This window comes from Styela clava, chromosome 10 (assembly GCF_964204865.1).
Source record: "Styela clava chromosome 10, kaStyClav1.hap1.2, whole genome shotgun sequence".
In the NCBI taxonomy this organism is placed as follows: Eukaryota; Metazoa; Chordata; class Ascidiacea; order Stolidobranchia; family Styelidae; genus Styela; species Styela clava.
The window spans coordinates 10,265,638-10,291,023 of NC_135259.1; the positions used below are offsets into that span (position 1 = coordinate 10,265,638).

At 35.0% G+C, this 25,386-nt stretch overlaps 3 protein-coding genes across 3 annotated transcripts; all 3 read left to right on the top strand.

Annotated features, from left to right (window-relative positions):
* Positions 1-144: 144 nt before the first annotated feature.
* Positions 145-6,791, top strand: LOC120337792 (microspherule protein 1-like). The gene is made up of 9 exons (XM_039405680.2): positions 145-528; positions 1,271-1,397; positions 1,962-2,039; positions 2,188-2,314; positions 2,693-2,786; positions 3,350-3,605; positions 4,237-4,343; positions 5,312-5,491; positions 6,453-6,791. The coding sequence occupies exons 1-9, from the start codon at positions 259-261 to the stop codon at positions 6,675-6,677; spliced, it is 1,464 nt and encodes a 487-aa protein (XP_039261614.1). The 5' UTR covers positions 145-258; the 3' UTR covers positions 6,678-6,791.
* A 1,574-nt stretch (positions 6,792-8,365) lies between these two features.
* LOC120337273 (transcriptional repressor NF-X1-like) lies at positions 8,366-12,993 on the top strand. The gene is made up of 2 exons (XM_039405006.2): positions 8,366-8,516; positions 8,910-12,993. Exon 2 carries the CDS (start codon positions 8,978-8,980, stop codon positions 12,488-12,490), a length of 3,513 nt encoding a protein of 1,170 aa, XP_039260940.2. The 5' UTR covers positions 8,366-8,516; positions 8,910-8,977; the 3' UTR covers positions 12,491-12,993.
* An 8,975-nt stretch (positions 12,994-21,968) lies between these two features.
* LOC120338182 (UDP-GlcNAc:betaGal beta-1,3-N-acetylglucosaminyltransferase 7-like) lies at positions 21,969-25,019 on the top strand. Its single transcript, XM_039406126.2, has 2 exons — positions 21,969-22,261; positions 23,233-25,019. The coding sequence occupies exons 1-2, from the start codon at positions 22,114-22,116 to the stop codon at positions 24,336-24,338; spliced, it is 1,254 nt and encodes a 417-aa protein (XP_039262060.2). The 5' UTR covers positions 21,969-22,113; the 3' UTR covers positions 24,339-25,019.
* Positions 25,020-25,386: the final 367 nt, after the last annotated feature.

Below are 25,386 nucleotides of genomic sequence, written 5' to 3' on the forward strand. Positions count from 1 at the left end.
TGTTTCAAAATTCATTTAAATTACTTTTCCTGTCCTTTCTAGCATAACCTTTTGCGAGCACTGTAATATTTACTTCACTGATTTTAATTAGTCATGCGTTAGGCTTATTCTTCTTCTATATTAGACTGTTTGTATGGTCTTCTTATAATTTATTATTTCTTAGTAAAATTTAATCCCATAGTATTATATTATAATTCATAGGGTGCTCTTTATTTTTATAGCATTTTGCATCTATTTTATACTCTCACGATAATCAGTATGTCTATAATTAGAAGTATATCTAGTAATTCTGATGTTATTTACACAACTGCTGTCACCTCAAGTCAATCTCTACCAGAAACACCAGCAACTTCATACTCCAGTAAAAGAACTGATAGAAGACGTCATTCACTACGTTCAATTAAAAGACGGAAATTCGACGATGAAATTGTTGAGAGTAGTTTAGCTTCTAAAGGACTCAGAAGATCTCTAGATGGAAGTAATCCTGATGAACATCATGATGAAGTAGTTTCTCCAACATTAAGTGTAGTGAGTATTCATTCTTGGTCATGAAGCTATGAATGTTTTTATTTTAATATTTGTTGTTGGTCTTGTTAATACAGTTGTTTTGGTCATAATACGTCTTTTTCTTCAATTATTAGACGATTAGAGTAAATTAGTTTGAAAAGTTAAATTAGAAAACATTTTTTCTCGGATCATTTGATTTGTTATTACCTTATACTTTTGTGAAACATTACTGATCCATCCAAATTTTGCGTTGATTTATTTTGGAGGCAGGGACTATCTAGTATTAGCTAGATCTGGACTGACAGTGTATTGAAACTGTGACTACAGATCAGAGCTCTTAATTTTTTCACCCAAAATTATAGCCATTGATATTAATGATTTGACCACTACTATGAAACACATCAGCCCAAATGTAGTTTTGTGGAAACAGCATTCGAAACTATGATATAAGGGTTTCAAGTTTTGAAATTAAGATTCAAACATTTAAATAAATAAATTTTAAAAATTAAAAGCAGAAATTGTATTTGTAAAAAGTATTGGTAAATTAAAAATGTGAATGAATAATTGGATGGACAAAAGTTGGGCCACTCAAATTTCTGGAAGCTGCGTTTCCAGCTCCATTTATTATGGTAACCTTGGCTCCGGCTCCATATGTATTTCTTTGTACAATACAGCCTTATAAGCGAATACAGGATAAAGTTAAAAATTCTGTATCATAATCAACTATTCTGTAGTTTGATCACCTGCATTTTACTTTTTTCAGACCGCTACCTCTCCAACAGAATCATCTGCTAACAATGACTTTTCATCTTCTTCCAAAACTGGTCATATTACAAAATTGACAGCTTCACAATCAAACAATACTGGAGTAATGGTTCAAGACAGAAAAGGTATATTTATGTCAGATTATTAGAAATACCAATTACTGAAAGTTCTATATAAAATTATTTAATTGTCACATAGTAAATTGCTTAGTGTGAAAGTGTGTTTAAACAAACAGTATCTACATATTTACCCCAGGCGAAAGGACTGACCAGCGGGTACGAGAACTATCCTACGGCGGCAAGGAGTCCAACAATCCTCTCGCACATCAATAACCCTGTATGGGAATCAAACTCGCGAACCCACGTAGGATAATCAGAGATGTGGTGGCGAGTGTGTTTTCAACGCACAACGCGCAGCTGAATTGTTTTTATATCTACTCTTAGATTTCTTAGTCAGGGTATAACTAAAAGGATTGTTGAATCGAGCTAAGCATTAGAAACAAATTTGTCATCACTCCTCTGACTTTCTTTTTGTGACTTCACAGCTCTTCAATGGGGATTGATTACTGGTATATTCAAGAAGTTTACTGAGCTTAATAGATTGCTGATTGTAGGGTCGATATCCACCATCATCCGCTCTCTTTCTGTCATCTGTCACATTAGTTTTAAAGACAAATTTGTTATCTTCAGACAAAAAGAAAATAGCTTCGCATCAAAGAAAGAGATTAAAGAAAACACAAAAAGCGTTTGCTGCGGTCAAAGATATGGGTATAAATAATCTATAACCTATTATCTCAATTTGACTTAGAATTTTTTCATGAGTTCGGCAACAATATTTTTATCAGTTAAGAAAAAATAACTTGAACATAGAGCTAGAATAAATAAAAATATTAATTTATATATCTTGTTTTTAAAGGTCGTTGGAAGCCAACAGATGACATTTTGTTAATCGATGCAATTGAACAACTCGGTGATTTGTCTCTGGTGCATCTTGGTGTCAAATTTTCTTGTCATTTCACAATTGAAGAAGTACAAGAAAGATGGTGAATATACTGGAATTTTTTTTTTGAAATTTGTTAAATTTTACAACATACAGTGACAATTGAAAAAAAATCTCGGACATGGGGTAAAAACAATGATTCAGTATAAAAATGTTGATTTTACAATAAATTCAAAAATATGGGAATATAGTCGCTAATTTTTTAAATTGACTGAATCTATGACGAATTACTTTCATTGAAATGCTTCTATGTAGCACAGTTACCTTCTTCTATTGTAGTTTTGTGCAGATATTGGAATGTAAGTGATAGTTTGAAATTCAAAATAAATTATAATTCTGAGCAAATTTTAAGAACATATTGACTGTTCTAAATTTTTTACTTTTACTCCTTGTAATTTCTTTGGTTTGATTTTTCATACAGGTACGCCCTGTTATATGATCCTGTCATATCATCTCTTGCACGTCAAGCAATGAAAGCAATACCAAGAGAAATTGTTACTGCTACACATGCAAAGGTTTGATATTTATTTCTTGTGTAATTAATTTTAAAACACTTATACCATAATTTGAATGTGCAATTTTGTTTGGTATTTTGTCATTACAGCTCTGATATTTTTTCTTTTTTCTATGGTATTAATGAAGTCAGATGTCGGATGTTTTCCATATTATATATATTGTTTATGACTTATTATTGTATTGTGATGAACACCTTTATTTTTTGTCATAAAACTTGTTAATACAACAAGTAATTTTATTTTCAAATTTATTCTAAAAAGTGACTTACTTTTTATATTTTCAATTTCATGTTAGATTTTCAAATCTTATATGTTTCAAATCTTATGACATTGTTGACTGTGTAATAATTTATTTGATCTTGTACAACCATATCAGGCTGAAGATGATCTTTGGGCTTGTATTGCGCTGAATTGAACATTCATTATTCTTTGCTTGGGTGTAGTATTTGTTGCAAGTCAAGAGGAAGAAAACGTATTTCCTAATATCTTGGTCATTTTTCACATAGGTTATTTGGAAAAAATTGAAATTAAAAAGTAAAATCAATAAATATATTTTATTTTAGGCACCTTTCAGTAAAGTAGAAGAATCTCATTTATGCAAAATTCATTCCACGAACCCTCCATCGTTAGAAGATCTACAATCTTTACTCGATGAAAACATTGACTCATTTCATCCGAATCGAACTGCACAATCAATGTTAAACCACTGGAACCTACTTCATCAATATCATTTACTTGACGACCAAGCTGTTCAACAATTGCCAAAGGGAGATCATGTGCTCAATTTTTCTGATGCAGAGGACCTTTTAGAAGACAATGGTAAGATTTTAATAACTGAATTGAATAATTATCACTTTTATCATTGATTTTAATTATACAAATTTCGGATGAAAATTCTTACTGAATCAATTCAAGTCCATGCTTTCAGGAAATATGGGTTTATATGGGCATGTAGGGCTGAGCATTTTGAATAGAGTATTAAAATTGAATTGTATATAATTCGAATCGGTACGGATGAGTATTTTGAATCTTCGCCTTCTTGTTTTTTTGTCTGCCTGCAGGTCAAGATGAATCCCTCATTTTTTTTATTCATGTCAAATTTTTAAAATGCAATTCTAACATATGACTTTTTCCTTCCGAGTGCGATATTGATGGAACATGTTCCCTATTGTTTGTGAACACCCAGCGAACTGTCTGAATGATAGATTATGTGATTCACTAATTTATGTGTCTGATGCACCCATTACAATGAAACAGTCAATACAACTACATATCTTCCGTTCCCAAGTATTCAAGATTTGATTTGATTTGAAAAATATAGTCAATTCGATCTGAAAACATCAAAAATACGAAAATGCCCAGCCCCCAGTTGCATGTAGTAACAACTCCTTCAATCAAATATACTTTTTTTAATGCCTTTTGTTAAGATGACTGATTTATCTTTTTTTAGCACCAACTGGGCCTTATGATCAAGTGCTTGGAGCAGAACTAAATCTAGCTGATCGTAGACAGAAGAGAGAGATTAAGCAACTTGAAGAAGAAAATGAAAAATGGAAGGTCAGTCGAGGGTTACCACACAACGTGGATAAATTTATATATAAGTTATTTATGTTGTTATGTTGACTTGTAATATTCGGTCATTAGTGTTGAACTGTCGATGTTCATATCCAAATAATGTGGTGTTTTGTATATGTCCTTGGCGCAGGGCGTAGCCAGGAACTTTTAAAGGAGAGGGCCTGAAATTTCTAATTGCTAATTCAGACCGTAACAGCTAGCATGTCCCACGGGAGGTCAGAAAGCGTGGGTCTAAAAAGTATTTTAAGCTATGAAGAATTGCTATGCAGGATCATGATACAGGAATATGCTTTTTTCACTTTTCAAAAGGAGGAGGTTCCGACCTTTTTTTTTTTTTTTTGTATTATTAGTTGCCGAATTAGATCAAGATTATTATTCATTTTTTTAGAATTTTGAATATCATGGTTTTAATTACCACCATTTCAATAAGTCATATTGTATATACGAATTATAAAATCATACAATACCAATTTATCGATCACATATATATACATATTACATCCATTTGAAGTTCAGTATAGTTGATCCGTGTCATTTTATTAATTTATAATTATATTACCATCAGTAATTAATTTGCATGGAAAAATAAAAGTTTTCAATAACTTAATTTATTATTATTATAATTATTATTATTAATTAATTCCGACCTTAAACCCCCTAGCTACACTGATTCCTTGGCGTACTATGTTGGTGCCTATGTTTATGGATCCCAGGTTTTGACCCCATACCCACCGATTCATTCACCCAGAGTGCAATTATTCTGGAATATATTGTTAACCTTTTTTGAAATTTGACTTATCGGAAGACAAATATTTCTATCAGTACTTTTTATTGGACGATATAAGCAAATCTGTTTTGACTCTGCTACACTTTATTGTGTTGTGGCTCTTATTTCTCCTATTTCCAATTTTTTGCAGTAGCCTCGTATAGAAACTGTTGTCTCTTTACAGGTTTTAGTTTCAAACGTTGCAGAAACACAACCAACTTCACAGTTTGATGAACAAACATTGGGAGTTCTTCAAGGACGATTGGTCAGATATCTAATGCGATCTAAAGAAATCACTCTGGGTAGAAAAACTGTAGACACCAATGTGGATGTCGATTTGTCATTGGAAGGTCCCGCTTCGAAGGTAGATTGTTAAGATGCTTTAAATATTTTGTCTTTACTTTTTTACAAGTTATACTAAAATGTGTGCCTCCTCTGCATGGTTGATATAGTTCAACCATCCGCGTCTTATATTTGATGAATATTGTTGCACTCATGTCAAACATTTGTTGTCCCAAAATTCTTCCTTATTCGTACAGCACTCCAGGGTAAAACTTATTGGGCACACAAGAGGCTAAAGTCTAACCATAATTCTGTTTCTTAGAATTCTTAAACAATCAATCGTTTTCAAACTTTTTAAGCTACGTCCCCTTTTTTCAAAATATATCAAGTCTTGCGTCGAACCTAAAAATAACTAGCTAAAAATAAAGCTACAAATAACAGATAGGTAGTAAGGAGTATGTATGTTTTTTTGGACCTCCTGAAGTATGCGCACCAAGATGGCGCACAACCTCTACTCAGGTTGTGTACCAGGTTAGGGTTCAGGTTATGCGACGTCTAGGTGCGCATACTTCAGGAGCACCTGTTTTTTTTTTTCTAAAACACATTGAAAATACGTGGATGCAATCTTCAAACAATGAGGAAATGTAAATAACCAAAATAAGGCGGGCAAGATCAAATCTAACAAATATTTTTAATTAGCTTCACGTCTCCTCAAATAATTGTCTACAACCCCCTTGTGGGCCAAGCAACACTAATTTTCCCACAATAAAATGGTTAGATATTTTGAATGCCATAATACCTCATTAGATTTTTTACTGCTGTAAACATTTTGTTTTAGATAGTCTCAGAACCAGTTTTATTGATAGCTCCATTAATTTGAATAGTTTCCTTGAAAATTCATTTTGGATTCATTTTTTTCTTTATGTTGAATAATTATTAATTAAATTATTTGTTTATTTACGTTATTATGATTGCATTCCAGTTTTCATTAAAGAAAAAATACTAAATATGTAAGAGTTTAATTTCAATTATTGTTTTCTTAGGTTTCACGTAAACAAGGAACAATAAAATTGAAGAAAAATGGTGAATTTGTTTTAATAAACACTGGAAAAAGACCAATCGTTATGGATGGGAGACCGATATTGAGTGGCAATAGAATGAGACTTTGTAATGATTCAGTCATTGAACTGGGTTTGCTAAGATTCGTTTTCATCATAAATGAAGATTTGGTAAAAACTACCATTCAGAAGAAACCTGTGGTTCGCTAATCATGGTTTCATGCTAGAGACATCAATCATGGATTCTTTGAAGCACTGCCACATTATTTGTCAACTTGTTTTCTGTTTTTGTAATAAATAAATGCTACTTTGGGCACATGTTTACATGCATAGGATAGAAATTGTTGCACCAGTGCATTTTGGTTAAGCCAATTTCAAAAAAAATTCTTCCACAGAACAGAAAATACCCTTTGCTGTAAAAGAGAGCTGTGTTTCAAGAAATTACCGCGGAATTTCAACCTTCGAAATTACAGATTTCCAGCCCTCGTTTTTCTATGCCATTTCGAAAAAACGAAGTAGGTAATATCACTGCAAGAACTGGGATTGCATGAAAGCTTGGGTGTACCTACTTCTATCTAAAAACAATCCTTCCATTACGATGCTTTTATTCAATGCTCTCTAATCAGTGGTCTGCGATCTACGAAAATTTTTGCGGCGATCGTACAACTTCACTTTTAATGCATAAAAACATGTGTCAGAAATGTATGTCGTAACAGCTGCTTCACGGTGTAATAATTAGCGAAAGCACACGACGGCCGCACGTCGATTTCTTGCTGAACTCGTCCAGTGTCAGTTTAATCATTCATTGTTTAACGTACAAAGAAATCGGAGAGGTCAGCTCCCCCATATTCACTATTTTAATTACGTATACCGGTATAAGATTAACAGTTAGTAAAAAGGAGTTGCGAGTGCGTCATGGTTTCAAGTTTGATGTGGCCTACACACTACTCCTAATGTAGATATTCGGTAGCACCAGTTTTTCCGACCACTGTGTTGAGTGGAAGTTCTTGGACCACAAGTTACGGGTCATCCGAGTCTCGAAAGTTCGAAGTCAGTCGATCACTGAGTAAGGTCTTACTGGCGGTTACTTAACTACGAATCCGAGTCGTTTGATTAAAGCGACTTGGATCACTTCGAGTCTTTGGCAACTTTTCTTTTGATGAACGGTGATTGGAACCCACGAATAACTACAACGCCACCAAAACCAGATGGCGCTGTTCGCATCGGGTGGTTCTTTCTTTTTGTCGGTTTACCGAATGACTATTTTTGGCCTTTTGTGTTTCGTAATGAAGCTAATATGATACTACGCGCGATTGCGCCACCGTGGTTGCTGTGTTTGTATTACGGTGACGTTAAACATTAATTTTTGTATCTGTATAGGTGGGTTCCGGAATTTCATCACCGCTAACGGTACCGTATATATGTAGGTCGGTGAAACAATGAACACAGATCGATAGACTGTGGTCTTACCGGTACAGTCTTAAATTACCTAATATATGTTCACAAAGAGCAAATTCAGACATACCGATACCGTACGCTGGCCCTAGGCGAAAAGAAAATGAAGATTTAGGTGCACTACTGCGACCGTTAGAGAATTATATTCTATAGCTTTATACAGTTGTATGTTATTTAACTTTATTCAGCTTTCAGGCTTATAAAAGCAATCATGTTTTGCTTCTTTCTGTCCTATGTCCAGCTAAGATTTTGGCCTGTTTTCAGAGAAAGCCTAATTCTAGTTCCTATTTGCATATTGTTGTATCCAATTACATAATTGGCCTAAGTACCGGTACTGAAGTAAGGGGCCATTTGCCAATTGTTTATTGTATCGTTATCTCCAGACCTCTCAGTCGTACCGAAAGCTTTTGTTTCACTTATTTTGTTATTTTCACAGTATTATATTTTATATTAAGCCTATGTGTTTTCTGGTTGCCGAAATGATAAATTCTCTCTCTATATCCTGTTATCATGAAAATACCAAGGAATAGAAGAATTTCAAATATGAAATTGAGATCTATGGCAGTACAGCAATATGGCTATTCCCATTTTTAGGTTAGCATTGTATAATTGAAATTATATTCAGCATAGATATTGCCAGGTTTTTGAAGTGTAGGGAACAAAACAGATCTTATCAACTGTTTCAATGATATAAAAATTGTAAATTAAATCTTTTTAATAGTGAAGAAATTAACTCCTAAAGCTGCTGGTTTCATACAAATACCAACACGTATTTATTCACATTGTAACGTGTTATTCATCGATTTATCTCGACCAATAGAAACATTTTATATAGTATTTCAATCTATCACAACAGTCTATATCTCGCATTGAATTCAATGTGTGAAAGTTGCAAAATTTTTGTATTATTGTGGCTTTGGTTCCAATATTTAAAATTTTTAAATTAAATTTTTTCTTTATAGCACTAAACATTTCCTATTTTTTCAGAAATTTTATTTTTTTCTGCTATAAATTAATCAAAAACGAAAGTTGAACAAGCAATTGGCTGATGTGTAATGAGTAGGCGTACCGGTTTTTACGGAGGCTCACCTGGCCCACCTATCGACGAAAGATCATTAACGCATCATGTACCACAGTTGTATGGTCAGATTACACCAGGAGGTAACCATGTCTATGGTGGTCCTGGTATACCATATGATCCTCCACCCCAAGAGATGAATGGAAATGATTCTGTTTATTATACCCATCATGTAGGGGGAAATGTAATGCCCAGTAATTATGCTGATTTCAGAAGTGTTCATATGAATACTTATCCATATGTCCCGAGAATGGGTCAATTTTATTATGGGGGTGGCCCGGCCCCTTATTATTATACAGCCCCTCCTCAATTTGTTGATGACAATTTTGCGCACGGCCAACAGTACACAGAATGGTCTTCCAATGATTTTTCGACTCCAAACGACATGTCGCCACCAGAATCTACCACTGTGGAAGACAACGCTACTGCTGCTGAAGCTCGGTCATCTAGTAACGAAAGCGCTGGAAAATCGCGACGATTTAGCAGACAACGCAATGTTAAAGATGGTGATGGAAATAGACCCCGTAGTGCGTCAAATAAAACACAATTCAAAAATGTACCTAAACATGAAATAAGATTTAGTCATCAGAAACGACAATTAGACACTGCTCCAATATCCGAACAAAAGTCTGTTATAAAAATTGATGACAATGACAGTGCTGAGGCTTCCAATACAGAAGATTCAAGATTTTCTATAATTCGAAGTATTGGCAAGAGAGAGATTGACACTGGTTATGATGAACCACAAAAACCGAATAGAGGACCAAGACAAAACAATAAAAAAGAGAAGCCGAGAATCATAAAGAAGAAAATTGACAAGCCTGTGGTAATTGAATCATCAGAATCTCAACTTAATCTTTTATTGGACCAACTTACATGCGGAACTTATGAATGCATGGTCTGTTGCGATCGTGTCAAACAACAACACGCAATATGGAATTGCAGTAAATGTTATCATGTTTTTCATATGGGGTGCATCAAAAAATGGGCCCGGTCCCCCTCCGCTCATGTTGAAGGTGAAGGGTGGCGATGCCCAGGTTGCCAAAACATTACCAAGAAATTCCCAAGCACCTATAACTGCTATTGTGGAAAAGTAAAAGAACCAGAGTGGAATCGCAGAGAAACTCCTCACTCATGTGGAGAAGTTTGTGGCAAAAAGCGAAGCAACAATGATACATGTACTCATCCATGTAACATACTCTGCCATCCAGGACCGTGTCCTCCATGTCCAGCCAGTGTAATTAAGCCCTGTTTATGTGGGAAGATGACAAGAAAAGTAAGGTGCAGTCAACAAAAGCCATTGACATGTACAGATGAATGCGGGAAATTGAAAAATTGTGACATTCACAAATGTGATGTTATATGTCATGCTGGTGACTGCAATGACTGTGACGTACTTGTGGAACAAGAATGCTTTTGTAGTAAAAATAAAAGGGAAGTTTTGTGTGGTTCCGATCAGTTCAAAATTACTCGTACCAAAGGCAGAAAGCAGGTTTACTCTTGTGAAGGTATATGTGAGAAAATACTTTTGTGTGGTCATCATAATTGTGCTGAAGTTTGCCACGAAGGAGACTGCAAGCTGTGTCCTCTACGTCCTAGTGCTGTAACAACGTGTCCATGCACTCAAACAAAGATTTCTGATTTAGTTGATGAAGATGGTAATAAAGCTGTTCGAACGCAGTGTATTGATCCTATTCCTCTATGCGATAAAACATGTAATAAACCACTGCGATGTGGTGGTGACAGCATTCATACATGTAAACTTAAATGTCACACTGGTCCGTGTTCTCCATGTACGGACGATATATCTGCCATTCATTGTCGATGTGGGAAATCAGAAGATGAAGTACCATGTTCTGAAATACCAGAAAAATTGTATATTTGTGATCGACGATGTAATAAAAAACGCAAATGTGGTCGACATAAGTGCGGAAAAACTTGTTGTATCGATACAGAACACTTGTGTACACAGATATGTGGAAGAAAACTTGAATGTAAATTACATCGATGTGAGGAACCTTGTCACAGAGGGAATTGCCACACCTGTTATAATGTTAGTTTTGAAGATTTGAGTTGTCATTGCGGAGCTGAAGTCATGTTTGCGCCAATTCCCTGTGGCACGAAACCACCTGAATGCTTGAGGGAATGCATGAGAGTTCATTCTTGTTTTCATCCTGTTAAACACAATTGTCACAATGAAGAAAAATGTCCACCTTGTGTTGTTTTGGTCAAGAAACCTTGTAATTGTGGAAGGATAATTCGAAGTAACATTCCATGTCACCAAGAGAATGTCTCATGTGGTGCACCTTGCAAAAAAGTACTCCCTTGTGGTCATCACTGCCTGAAACCATGCCATCAAGGCCCATGTATGGAGGAAAATGACAAATGTACTCAACCTTGTAGCATTATGCGTGTTGAATGCATTCATCCCTGTGCAATGTTTTGTCACCAAGGTCAGCCTTGTCCTCCTTCACAATGTAAGGCTATGGTCACTCTTAAATGCAGCTGCGGAAATCGCGAAATGCAGGTAGAATGCTCAGAGGGAGGAGCGACTTATCAACGGATATCATCAGAGGCATTCGCAAGGCAACAACAAATGAGCAAAGGCACTGTTGACATTAGCAATCTCTTTAACAGCGGAGGAAAGCAGAAAGTCCTTCCGTGTAATGAACAATGCAGTGCTATCGAACGAAACCGTAGATTAGCAGAAGCCCTGAATATTGATGAACAGGCTTCAGCTGTAGCGGAACAACATATCTATTCATCTTTTCTACAGATGTGGGCCAAACAAGATCCAATGTTTGTTCAAGGCATAGAACAAGAGTTAACAAATATCATTGAGGCCGTAGCTTGGTTGGATAAAACTAAACGTTCTCACACATTTCCATCTATGAGAAGAGAGAAACGACAAGTTATTCACGAACTTGCTGAAGCTTTTGATTGTAAATCTGTCAGCATTGATGAAGAGCCAAATCGCAGCGTTCTTGTTACCGCTGTTCGAGGTGTGAGCAAAATTCCACGTCTTCTCTTGAGTGACAGCGTGAAAAAAAAAGAACCTGAACCAGCATTTCGAAGGCAAACTGAGAGTCAAAGTAAGACAAGTAATACTGTTGATGGAAAGAAAAGACTTCTGAGCTCCATGAAACTCGTGTCTTTGACATCTGCATCCCCTTCATCAGACGATAAAACAAGTGATTCCAGTCATCACATGAAAAGACCAGCTTCCATTCCTCGTATGCCGAGTTATACTTCATCAGTGGCCAAACAGTCTACTACCAGCGTTTCTGGAAAATTCTCAGCTGAACACAATGCTAGAGGTGGTTATTCAGATGGAAAATTGTCGAATACTACTCCATCCAACAGTCGGGGCAATGCATATAGACCAGCAAGCTACGCTCGGACCAGCCAATCAACAAGAACGCCATCTGGGTCGGCAGCATCTGGAGGCAAAAATGAACCAGAAATTGACTATTTTGATATGACTGGTTAAAATCGATCTACAAGATTATTTGTGGATTGCTGTTTTTTTTTATCGTTAGGGGGCTAAAGACTGAGGTGCAGTTGGCCAAGTTTAGATATGAATTATTATGACTTTATTGATTATACTTACCGTAGAATTCTTGTTGTTGAAATGTGCTAAGAAGCAGTTCGTGTTGATATAAATGAACCAATTTATGCATTAAAAATAAATATTGTAACTCGTGAAATAGGCTATTTTCATGTGTAATTGATCATATTAGATCGTTTTTTGATTGTCAGCCAGAAATTTCAAAATTTCATGTACATGAGCATAAGTTAATTTGTTAAAACGTACAGCATCTTACTCAGATGGTGCTTGAAATTCTAGTTTGTGTATTAATAATCCTGTATATTGTTTAAGTTTTATCATTGGTTGGTTATGGAATTTTGTTGAAACGAGCTTTTCTTTTTCGTGAAGTGAGTTTAACTAAGCAGTGTGTAAAATATGCTTGGAATAAATGATTTGAATTGTTGCATTTGTGTTTTTTTATTGTATCATATTACTAGAGATTGAATATTCGAAAGTCTGTTAAAATTATATCTTTTATTAAGTTCTCCGCAATGGTTCCAAAAGAAAATGACTCGCAGCCTAGAGAAACGTCAGAATCCCTTTAGTTTAAAGCAATAAGTTTTAGTAATCAGTTCGCATAACTTGTCATAGTCTTGAGATAGCAAAATACTTGGTTGGAAACGACTTACCAAATAATACGATTCACAAATTTTCTGCTTTAGTCGTAAAATTAAGAATACGCAAGCTTGTTTAACAAAAAATCGAAATTGGGCCCTTTAGATGCCTTGGCGGATTTGGATTGGATTTGCATATTTATCCCGGGGGATAGGAAAGCCTATAAGACGGCGAACCAAGGCCTCTCGTCCGGTTGAGGGTTCATGTCTGGTATGAGTCTGAGATTAGTTAGCCAGTTATTTGTTTTCGGAAGCATGGACTTGAAGGTGGAGGAAGCGTAACCGACCAGCCGTTACGTGAACCACCTTTCGCAGATATATATATATGTGATTGAATACTGTTTTTTTTTGAGTAACTTTGGTTTAATGACAGATGGAAATTCTCTTGTCAATGTGACTCGTATTTATCCATTTTATTGATGTTTGTGAAATCTGCTATGACTCTTCAACTCGAAATAGCATGTAACGTGACTTGGGACTACCCTGTACGTATGATTGCTCTTTAATATAATCTCTGGAACGATGTTGGTTGCCCAAATCACCTAAGCCGTACTCGCAAAATAAGACATTTCTGATCAGGTGAGATACCCTCCTTGTCTTGAATTTTTTATTTCCCATTTTCAATAGTATCCGATGCTTCAACTTCAAGGGTTATGTTATGGTCTTGCCAGTTAACGTCGATCTAAAGATCGGTAAGTATGTTGATAGGTATTTGTCTGTATGTATGTCTGTTTGTTTGAATGATAGATGAACGCGATGTCTCACGGAGGCGAAGTTCAATCTGCTCCAAATTTTGCATGTGCATTCATCATATCTCGGACCAGAAGCCTATTGCCTATTGAATAAATTATAACGTTTAATTAGCGAGTTATCAATTAATTAGTGATGGGACACGCGGTGTCACTATAGAGTCATGAATCAAAACCGCAGTTGCGATCAATAAGTCTTCGGTCTCCGCCCGACATTCTCGTTTATTTGTTTCTGATGTGTGGACTTGATGGTGGCGGAAGCCGTAGTGGTCTGTGACGTAATCCATCTTGCGGCGCAATGGAGTCTAGCAATCCTTTCGTACATAGGATTTAGGCCTACATATATATATCCTGGGGGAGAGGAAAGGGTTCAGGCTGCTTAAACATGTGGCGAATCACGGCCTCTCGTTCGGTTGTCAATTCATGTCGGATACCTGCATAAGATTAGTTATAGCCTGTTCTTTTATTTTCAGAATCATGTACTTGATTGTGGAGGAAGTCGTATCCGAACAGAGGTTACGCGAACCACCCTACGGCGCGAGGAGTCCAGCAATCCTCTCACACATAATTATCCCCCACGGGATTCAAACCTGTGAATCCACGCAGGGTAATCAGAGGTGCTGTGGCAATCGTATTCCTAACACTTAGCACAATGCGCTGCATAAATATATATTCAGTACCGCTACGTCATGATTTCAACACAACGAGGCAAAGTCGGTGGACTATTAGAACTGTCCCATGTATAATTTTTCAAACAAATATTATAAATCAGGCACACTATTTATTGTAATATTGGAAGAACGGAAGCATTTTAACGCTGCTAATATATTCGGGACTTTTACTGTATGATCTACTTTTATAATTTTTTTTGTTATTGCTATTATATTATGGAATACTATTCTAATTTAACTTGCTGAAGCAACTATCCACAACCCCCTGGTTCATACCGGCACCGGTCTGTGAATCAATTTGCGAGCTACGCACAATCTATTGGTAGGTGATTTGGGCGTTAAATTTTATATAGTAGAAATAAAAATTATAATATTCCTTTTTCAAAGTATTCTTACTGAACATGGCGTGCTCAGTGAATAGAAAAATGCTTAATCTTCACAAAATACGGAATCTGCCTACTTCGATTCGCACCGTAAAATCAATGGGATCATCGTTCTATATGCAGATGGACAAGACCTGTAATTTTTTTTGACAAGTCGTTGAAAATTACACTGAAATTTTTAAATCGCTCCATCATTTTTTTGAACGAGCGGTTATAACCATCAAAGAGAATATCGTCGCGTATATGTTTCTCGAAACCACCCGTTTATTAACTTCCCCGATAAATTAAGGAATACCTAATCCGGAACCACTTTTATTCTTTTAATTTTTTTCCGGTGTTCCGGTTTGTTAATATTAAAAATCTGACTCCGACTAACGGCAGTCAATTTGCATGCCATCAATAATTCATGTATTCAAGCATTTACATGTGTACTTCTTCTGAAAAACATTAAACGATCACACTTGCCATTTAGGTGCCAATCTTTGGAAGTACAAAATATTTCCAAGTCAAGTTTATACATGATATAAATTTAATCAAATATGATATAATTTATAATTCATCGAATCTAAAAGCATTGTTTCCCAACTTGACCTCGTTGTAATATTTTGTTTCAATCAGCATACGGATCATTGATTTGAAAGGCGGGTAGGCGATCCCTAATGGGTTTCAAAATATTTTTCTAAAATATACCTTTTTTTTATATAATCCAAGAATGACACTACAATCGATACTATATAATTAATTTTTTGGCCTGATATAAAGATGCCAATAAACGACTGGCAATACACAGCAAGAGAAGGCAGGAAAGAGGTTGTTTGGGTTACCGCCTTACATTACGGAACACGTTTTTAATAAGTTTTCAATGCTATGAGCAAACCGTTATCTATAGGCTTAATGGCAATCCTAATATATAATCATAATTCACTAAAATGTTAATGAACCGAGGGAGATCGATGGACGAAATACAATGTAGTGCTATGAAGTGGAATACTGTATATACGAAAACTACATTTCAAAATTATTGTAATACTCTTACAATGTCCATTGGTATATTGGATTCGTCGTCTTTCCGTGCGTATCTAGTGACTTTGTAGTCGTGGCAAATCTTTCTGATAGATTTTTCCAACAAGTTCCAAATTTTTCAATACTTAGAAAGAAACCTCAACTGATCGAACAATCGCCAAGAAAAAATCAAAGTCAGGCGAGAGACATATTCGTTACTTTGCATAAAAGCAATCGGAATGCGTCGATATCCCAGCGCCTCTGAATTGAACTTGGTATGTTAGGGTATATGTACCATTAGGGCAAGACGCTGCAGTATATCCAAGGAAGGACAAAAAGAGCATAAAATAAAGTTACATTAGAATTGGTACGAGGTTATTTCTCGATTGTTTTTTTTTCGATGTTTCGTTTCAAATTCGGTAACGGTGGAGCAAAATAACGGTTTGGATGAAGCCAGATACGGGGGTTAATTAGTTTAACAAAATACCCCCAGAAGAGATTTTCTACTTTGGCAATGAACTTTCGCATTTAGTTTGTTTGATTTCAATGAAAAAGAAGTCCAATTTTATTTCCGAAAAAAAGTTTAAAATTATAGTTAGTATATAGTTAGCATATTAGTATTACTGATATGCCAAAATTGAGCATTTATACTCTGATATGAAATACTGGTATGAGAAAACTCGCTGAAAACTAGAGACACATTGAAGCATGAGAAATTATACGCAAATATTCCATCGTTAACAGTACTGGTGTAGATGTCTTGAGTAACTGTTAACTGGCACAGATATGCAATATTCTTAAGTTATATAAAGAACCTGTTTATTCTGAAAATTGAAACAATACACTTTATCTGATCAATACGTTCCATTTAGTTTAGGAAGTAAATTCAATCAAGTCAATATTGCACTGTGAAGTAAAGTTTCAAATTCCAACGAGTAATCTTATTATCCCTTTATTTTCGTAGCATTTGAACTCAAGCTTAATAAAGCAGTGTTATCTCATCATTTATTTATTGCACTGGTTCAATAGTTAGAGGTATTAACTTACACTTTACATTGATGTTTGCAACTTTAGTAATCTGACAGAGACTTGCTTGGTTTAGATCATCCTACAATACTGCAGCAGTAATCAACTTAACTTCGTTAATATATATTTATTGAGTCTTGCGAGTGTGGCGCGGCTCCATTTCTTTTTTGGTACTCCCGGAGTATGTGAACCAAGATGGCGGACACCGGAACGTAGTATGTGTACCAGGTTAGTGTTAGGTTATAATTTTATTCCGATTTTCCTTATTTTAGTTCTATTACGAGTTCGGGGACTAGCCAAGTGACTGCCGCAGTATTTGTACCTGAAATTATGGCCTAACTTGGTACACATACTACGTTCCGGTGTTCGCCATCTTGGTTCACATACTTCGGGAATACCCTTTATTCTTGATTGACAAGTTACTGATTTGATCAACTTTATTTTCTGTAGGATGAAGTTGAATTTACTTATTCTTTTTGGAAGTATTTAGGCTATGATTAGTTTAATGAAGTATCGATCACTTGAATAAGAATATCACAAGTAAAATGCGTCTATATTACGTAATAAAGCTTAGTGTGGTTCAAATCTAAAGTTGGTGAAAGCAATCTGGTTTGTACGTAATAAATTGATTTTTGTTCTCTGTACGTGGCTATACTTATTTTTACGTAGCCCCAACTAAAGCCTCAACTCGCCACATTAGTGACATTTTCATCATCGAAATACTGAATTCCCAACGTCTTACTAATTCTCATTCATCTTTTATGAGATGATAAGGTTTAATGATAATTTTAGTGGCGATTTTATCATAATGTCATACTGAACGGATGTTTTACTTCGTATTCGTCTCCCACGAAAGTGGAATTAATTTATAAGTGATATCAATTTATCTGGTTGACTGACAACACAAATGCAATTGTGATTTCAGACTAGACACTGAGGATTCTTGTTTGTTAATAATATTTTAATGGAATTGTAGAATATTTTATCACATGAACTGATGTGCCGATTGAAAGTAGAAACTTTTCAAGAAACAGAATTTTTAAAATTTTTCAGTTTCTATTCAAATCCAATCCAACCCGTTACATAGATTATTGGCTGTATATGGCCATTCATTTAGTGATTTAACATATAGAACAAAACCACCGTATCTGGGTGGAATTGGCCTTTGATCCGTGACGTCTTGCAGGAAGCAGGAAATGATCACGATGTAAATATAATTAGTATCACCGGCAAAATATAGATGTGCTGAATTCATGATGTATCGTAGAGTCTTTTTTGCTCATTAATTGCCTTCAATTATTACCAGAGCCTATATTCTATATTCTGTGACTATAGTAAAATCTCCGTGTATATAACCAATAAGATATTTAATTATTTTTTTATTGTGAAGTGATAGTGAATTTTTCTCAAAATCTCATTTTTGTGGGTTAGCATGTTAAATATTATGATACATTCCTAAGTTTGAATTTCTGATCATTTCTGCCAAAACATATCAGTAAATTGTCGTGTGCATCCATGCATCAAGAAATAAGAACTTTATTCGAATGGGTCGCATAACGGGATTTTAAAGTTAATATCGATTATAGGCTTTGGTTGCCTTTAAGAAGCATTCAGAATTCGTGGGATTCAAATTTACGGATTCAAAGTGAAAATGTGTTATCACAGTGATCGTAAGCGTGTAGATTCACCTGGTGTAGCGATATGACATATTGGTGTTGTAGATGAGACCCCACACAATTGTAATTTTGGGATTCTTATATATATATAGAGTACTGAAGTATGCGTTAGATTACTTGTCGAGAAGAGTTTCAAAATTTCAATCAACAAAAACAAGTTTTTAGATCGATACTATTATAGCCAAGAGTTCCAACCTAAAACATATACATAATGCATTTATTGGAAGCTTGACAAGTCAGCAATGTAAAGCATTCTTCCTCTTCTCTATCGTTGCCTCACCATCGACTTCATTTATTTGACGTCAGCATAAGCTCACGTATGCTTTTTCTTCCATACAGTTGGAATTGTTACGAGTAACCAAAACCAACATTCATACAAACGCATGGAAGCCCGGAAGCAAAATATCTGCTAGCTGGCTATTGCATTATGTATTTGGAACTAGCTGATTTGGCATTGTTTTTGACCTGAATGCGTGAGGTTGTAGCTGTCATCAACGGTGTATCTGTGCTTTTGTTTTTTGCCAATGTGAATGTTAGGCTAACGTGTAGGCTACAGTGACAATTTTCTTATTCTAAAATGTTCAAATTGAGGCAGGTTAATTCTTGATGGTGTAAGGTTTGCTTTTTCATTTTTTTACTCAACAAAACACCATAAAAATATTTATTAATGCATTTATATTCAGTTGAGATTCCGGATAATATTACTGACTCCGAATCGAACATAACAAGATCTTGTTGGGCAAGCAGATTCATTTACGTCCGAACTTTGTTTAGCTGTCTGATTTTATCGGAAGAAGGAAACAGTGACCCTTTTATAAGCTTGTTATTCAACTATAATATTGGGGTCAACAATGACGTAATCTGTCACGATGACGTCATAGCCTAATATTGTCGATCATAATCACTGGAAGATACGCAACTGGGAAGCCGTACCAAATAGGCAAATACAACGAACTCGATGCCGAAGAAAGGCCAAAAGCCTATTCGCGTAAATTCTCATGAAACTGCTAAGAGAGTGGAGAAATGTCCAAGACAATCACCATAGATGTACTATACTCTATATATATATCTTTGATTTCATTTCTTGATTGATAGATGATTTACATTTTGTGAGTTGTTAGTGGGTTCCATTTAGGATGCACCGTGTGATTAGATTGTAGGAACTATCATTTAAGTCTTGCTAACTATTTAACTTGATGTGGATTACGAATTATGAATGTTTGCTCTTATAAAGATCGTGAGCCCCCAATTATAAACTGAGAGTGTAGGCCGTAAAATGATAGGTTTATCTTTACGACGGAGGTTTAATGGTTTGCCGTAGATGCAAGACTTGAAACGCTGTACAGTACGTATAGTACAGGAATTTGATGCAGTGTTAAAAGTATTTCGTTTCAGATTTATGTGTTAAAATTCAGATGTACCGTACCTTAATCTGCAAGTGAACTGGTTATTAATAGTCTGTAGTCGGCTCGACCCAAAAATAGCCTCTCTGCAGAACATATTTCTTTATTCATTGACCATCAGGATGAAATTAATCTTATGCTTATACATTATTTAAAAAACAAGATTTTGTTGGCAACTCCTCATGTATGTAAAACTGAACTACCCACAGCCTAACAATTTCTACACCAACCGATGCGATGCCACATGCTTTATACGCTACATTTAACTGCGTTACGCGATTTAAAAAAAGTTTTGAATAGAAAATTCTTGCAAAAATGTTTAAATTATTAGCAGAAATATTCAATAAACTACAAATTATTTTAGTTCATTCAAATTTATGAAACATTCCTAGGACAAAATCTATTTTGTTCTAGATGCTTCGTAAACCTCCATAAACGCTAAATTTTTCGTCGCCATATGCTCACGGTATAACCCAAGTAATGATAATAATAATATAAAAATTGGTTAACAACTCGACAAATATTAGATGAATTTGTACCGTTTATTTCTTCACTTCTGAACGCTCTGTTTTATCGACGCCATGCACAGTTGGTGTTTATTTTACCTCGTCGTCATGTAATTAGCTTTTGCGTAAGTCCCTGGGTGCAAATTTGTAAATCGGATTCGGTCTCTCGCTGCGAATATCCCGAAAATCAATAACACGAGGGTGATAATTGTCTGAAACGCGTGTTTTGAAGCGTATAGCATGTAGCAAAATCTGCCTGATGGATGTGTATTGGTGTTGTATTTATAGAATCCGATCATGCTTAAAGAAGTATCAACCAAGAATGAGTGGTACTTTTATTAAACGGCCCATCTTTGGTGTATATTTTTCTGAGACATTTTGAGAAATGAGAAATTTTGATATGGTGTGAAATACTAGATCTGCGCTCATGCGTGTTTCTTTAAAAGCCATTAACGCTTACTGATATAAATGTCTTTCTGGAAATAAAATGCAATTAATTTCTCGTGATTAGTAATGCAGAAAATTCTTAGTATATGAAGCGTATGAAAAATCATATTTCTTGATTCTGTCGATGCACAATAAAAAGAATATGTATAGCCAGCCAGTAGCGATAAAAATATTGCCAAAGAGCACGAGGTAAACAGGAAGGCCAATAGTTAAAACGTTCATAATCAGAGTGTATGATAAAGCATGCGTGATTTCAAGAATATTCAAATTATAATGTTGTTAGATTCAGCCGCTCAGATATACTCGAAAGAGTACATAAAAAGATTGCATCAAGTCATGTGGTTGGTGTTTATGACATATGATAAGAAGCATCAGGTTAACCATATTCATCGCTCGATGATTTTTTAAATTGTCAGGTCTAAATAAAGAATGGATTGCAACGGACTTTGTTTATCAATAACTAATGCGATTCGGAATACAGATAGAATGCCGTTGTTTCCGTTCCTGTATGGATACCAGACATAATTTGATTGTCCAGTTTTTTAATAGTATTTTCCTAAATCGCATTACATATTTGCTTATTCATTTTCATGCATTCAACAAGTTCTTAGCTAACATTCGAAGTTCTTTGCGACGTATAGTACTTCTGACGTTATAACCAATCCCGTTCCATCGGCTGTTATGTTTTTTACGTGTTATATTCCCCGCGAATGTGGATTACATGTCCGATCATTGAGTAGAATATTAAGGTGTTTGTACAGAGACCCAAGTGATCTCAATAGCTTTCAGTAAGTCAGTGGAGTGGACTCTCGAGTCGATAGAATGTATTGCTTTGTAAGAATCACGTACAAGACATTTCACAATCATTTTTGATAGAGCTGTTTAGACCTGACCCTATTTAGGCAATAGCTCGATTAAATACCATCTACATAAATTTTGTTTTAGGTCTAGCAAATAGTTCATATACACGTCGTCATAATAGAAAAACAATGTCGCAGTCTTGATGTAGTATTTTCCGACAGGATTCATTGGATTATATTAAAAAGAATGGCTAGGATTTGCCAGTTATGGAGGGCATTGATCTTTATTTCCTGCGGATTATTCATTTCATTCGATGTCTGGTATCATTATTCTGCGCATCAATCTTTGTCGGAAATTACAATGAAATTGTTTCCGAGGACACTAAATGAAAAAGGTAAGTGTATAAATAAATATTACCACACGACTATATTCTTTGAAACATATTTACTGATGCTTCTTTCATAACCATAGGCTACCGCTGTTTGTCAGTATAAAATTGCTAACATTCAATAGTTGAAGCTTTCGGGGCATTTTGCAGTAGCGGAATTGCAAAAAAGGGATGTCGAAAGTCCTATTGTTCATATCTATACAATTTGAAGACCTTTACGAATTACCTGATATTTTATGGGAGACCACTCAATTACACTATTCAAACCGTTCATACTGCGTATTCCTGGGTACAACAGACTTCGTGTTTAATCTTTTTCATTTTAAATGAAATAATTATTGCTGTAATACAATTAAGCGCCAGGTTTGAAATTCACTACGGGGTAGCTCTTGGCCTTAATCCGTTTAAAGCTAATAGTTTTTCTATCAGTGTAAGGTTTATCGTTAGTGACGTTCATTGAATAATCCTATAATCACGTTACATTATTTTTATCGTGTCTAGCAGTTACCTACGTCGCAGTTTTTTTCTTTATGGGATGAATTTGTAGATGTATTTTTTAGATAGCATATTCCCTGCAATCCGAAAAATACAACACAATCGTTATTTCATTATTTCGTTAATTTTATTTTAAAAAATTAAGCTAAAACTAGAACAACGTAGTATGGCTTCTGCGTATCTCTCTATTGATTTCTTTCATGCAGGAAATTATTTTTGTCTGCTTTACACTGTTAAGACAATCTACTTCCTGTATAAAATAAATCCGTTATGTCCCTGCTTATGTGTAAAAACAATCTTTTATTGTGATACTTCTACAGCGACCATGCTACCAAATTATTTTACACTGTTGTGTTCCTGTAAATTGAAGTTTCTTGTCTCTTCGGTATGTGTAGTAAAGCTGGTCGTAAGGGCGAGTCACACCCAAAATTGTTGAATACATTTTGTTGGATCCTGAAACCCATATTTGTTTTATGTTTCAGCAAAAGTTGCATCAATAAAGAGACAAGTATATAAAGATAATTTTGATACAAAAGTGCTCTATTCTACTACCAGACTACCTACGAAAGCTTCACTACCCAAAACTGCATTTCATCCTCAAGATACATTGCCTGGATTAATAAGTATGGATCATGCATTAATGCTGCCTGCATTACCACCACAACAGAGCAAAAACAATAAAGATAATCATATTTTTTTCTATTCGCAAAAACGAGATCACAATTTCATTATTTCACACAACGATACTTGTATAGGGAATACCAAGAATTCCGAATCTAAAAAAGATATATTTCTACTAATGGCCATAAAATCAATGTGCAAATCCAGAGATCGAAGAAAGGCTATCCGAAGGACTTGGGGGAATGAGACCTATAGTAGTGAAGTATTAGGAGTAAAAGTAAAATTGATCTTCTTGCTCGGAGCTTGTGAAAATGTGAAATCACAAAAAGAACTTTTTGGAGAAGATCGACAACATTTTGATATTCTTCAATGGGATTTCATTGATACATTTCGGAATTTAACGTTGAAGGACTGTCTTTATCTTCAATGGTTTGCTAAAAACTGTAGACACGTGCCTTACATCTTCAAAGGTGATGATGATATTTTTGTGAACATTGGAAATATTTTAAAATTTTTGAAAGACTTGCCTGTTGAAAAATCGGACACTATTTTCATTGGGTCAAAACTAGAAGGAAGTCCTCGTATCGTTGAACCCAAATCAAAATATTTTGTAAGTTCAAATTTATTTTCCAAAAACTATTATCCAGCTTATTTATCAGGCGGTGGATTTATACTCAGCGGCAAATTGGCAGTTGAATTTTTTCTTCAAACATTGAAAACTCGTATCATACCTATAGATGATGCTTTTTTAGGAATCTTAGCGGAATCATTAGGTATTGAACCGAAGAATGATAGAGGATTCAAAAGTTGGGGTATGAGAAAAGTCGATCCTTGTCGTCTTTCAAAGATTAAAACATATCACAGAGCATCGCCTAAGTATTTAGTTAAATTATGGGATGATTTATTAACTGTCAACATGGAAAAATGTGGCGAGGAGACAAATGATGTTTTTATACGTCAAAATTGATTAATCCAGAAAATGTCTTTAGTGAAACAGTGTCCTTTTCTCATTCAAATTTTGTTGGAATACTGGTAAGCACCTGCTGTGCAATTAACACAATCAACAGCTATTTTACAGCATCTTCCAGTACTGCACTCGCATGGATACTTTTATTCAAATTAGGTTCACGTTTATATTGAAATTCACTCAGAGAAGAACCTAGCAATTTGGTTTAAAATTAATAGACTTATTCAAATGAATAAGACAAAAGCCCTAGAATCTACATTGAGTTGGAATAACCCGTGTGCCGCATTCAACCCACTTATTATTAGTACTGCATATTTTTATATATGAAACTAAGAAGAATTGAAAATTCATTATCGTACTATTTGGAAAAAAAATCACGTGCTTGTTTATTAAAGTGTACAAAAATATTAAAAATGAACTCCATATTCGAACTCGGCAAGAAATAATAATCCATATATATATATTTATATTTTTACCAATGTCTGCAGAACTATATCCTGTCATACCATATTTTCTGGTTTGTAATTGATATAAGTGACGAAATGCATTTTTGGGACGTGATACTCTAACATGTCCTTTGACACATAATTTTATATAACAAAAGTCTCAAAATTTTCTTATGATATTTCCATCCATTTTTGAATGCAAAGCGAAATGCAAAATATAAAAGTGCAATAAAAATCTTCTGCTTTGTTGTGATTGTCGCCATATACGGAAGACTAGAAAAGTCAGCTTTTTGAAATAAGGAACAGGAGTAACTATATGAAGAACACTATATCTAATCTATGATGTTTCCACATTACAGAAATTATACCAGTAATATGCAATTTACTGAAGAGAGGTTTGAAATAAAGATCCAGCATTCGAAAATTCCGGGTGTTTATATATCATAAGGAAGAGCAAAACTATCCATTTTCATATAATAAATGCAGCGAAGCAGCATTTCGCCAATGCAGTTCTGGCGTTAATTGCAGGCCAATGATATTAAATATCAATTCAAAGCAGTCTAGCAGTTGCAGTATATATTCATTGGAGCAACAGCTTCTGT

Coding starts and splice junctions, on each gene's coding strand:
- LOC120337792 (XM_039405680.2), top strand. CDS start 259: ATGTCTATAATTAGAAGTATATCTAGTAATTCTGATGTTATTTACACA. Junction 1,398..1,961: donor AATGGTTCAAGACAGAAAAG/GTATATTTATGT, acceptor TGTTATCTTCAG/ACAAAAAGAAAATAGCTTCG. Junction 4,344..5,311: donor AAGAAAATGAAAAATGGAAG/GTCAGTCGAGGG, acceptor GTCTCTTTACAG/GTTTTAGTTTCAAACGTTGC.
- LOC120337273 (XM_039405006.2), top strand. CDS start 8,978: ATGAGTAGGCGTACCGGTTTTTACGGAGGCTCACCTGGCCCACCTATC.
- LOC120338182 (XM_039406126.2), top strand. CDS start 22,114: ATGGCTAGGATTTGCCAGTTATGGAGGGCATTGATCTTTATTTCCTGC. Junction 22,262..23,232: donor GAGGACACTAAATGAAAAAG/GTAAGTGTATAA, acceptor TTTATGTTTCAG/CAAAAGTTGCATCAATAAAG.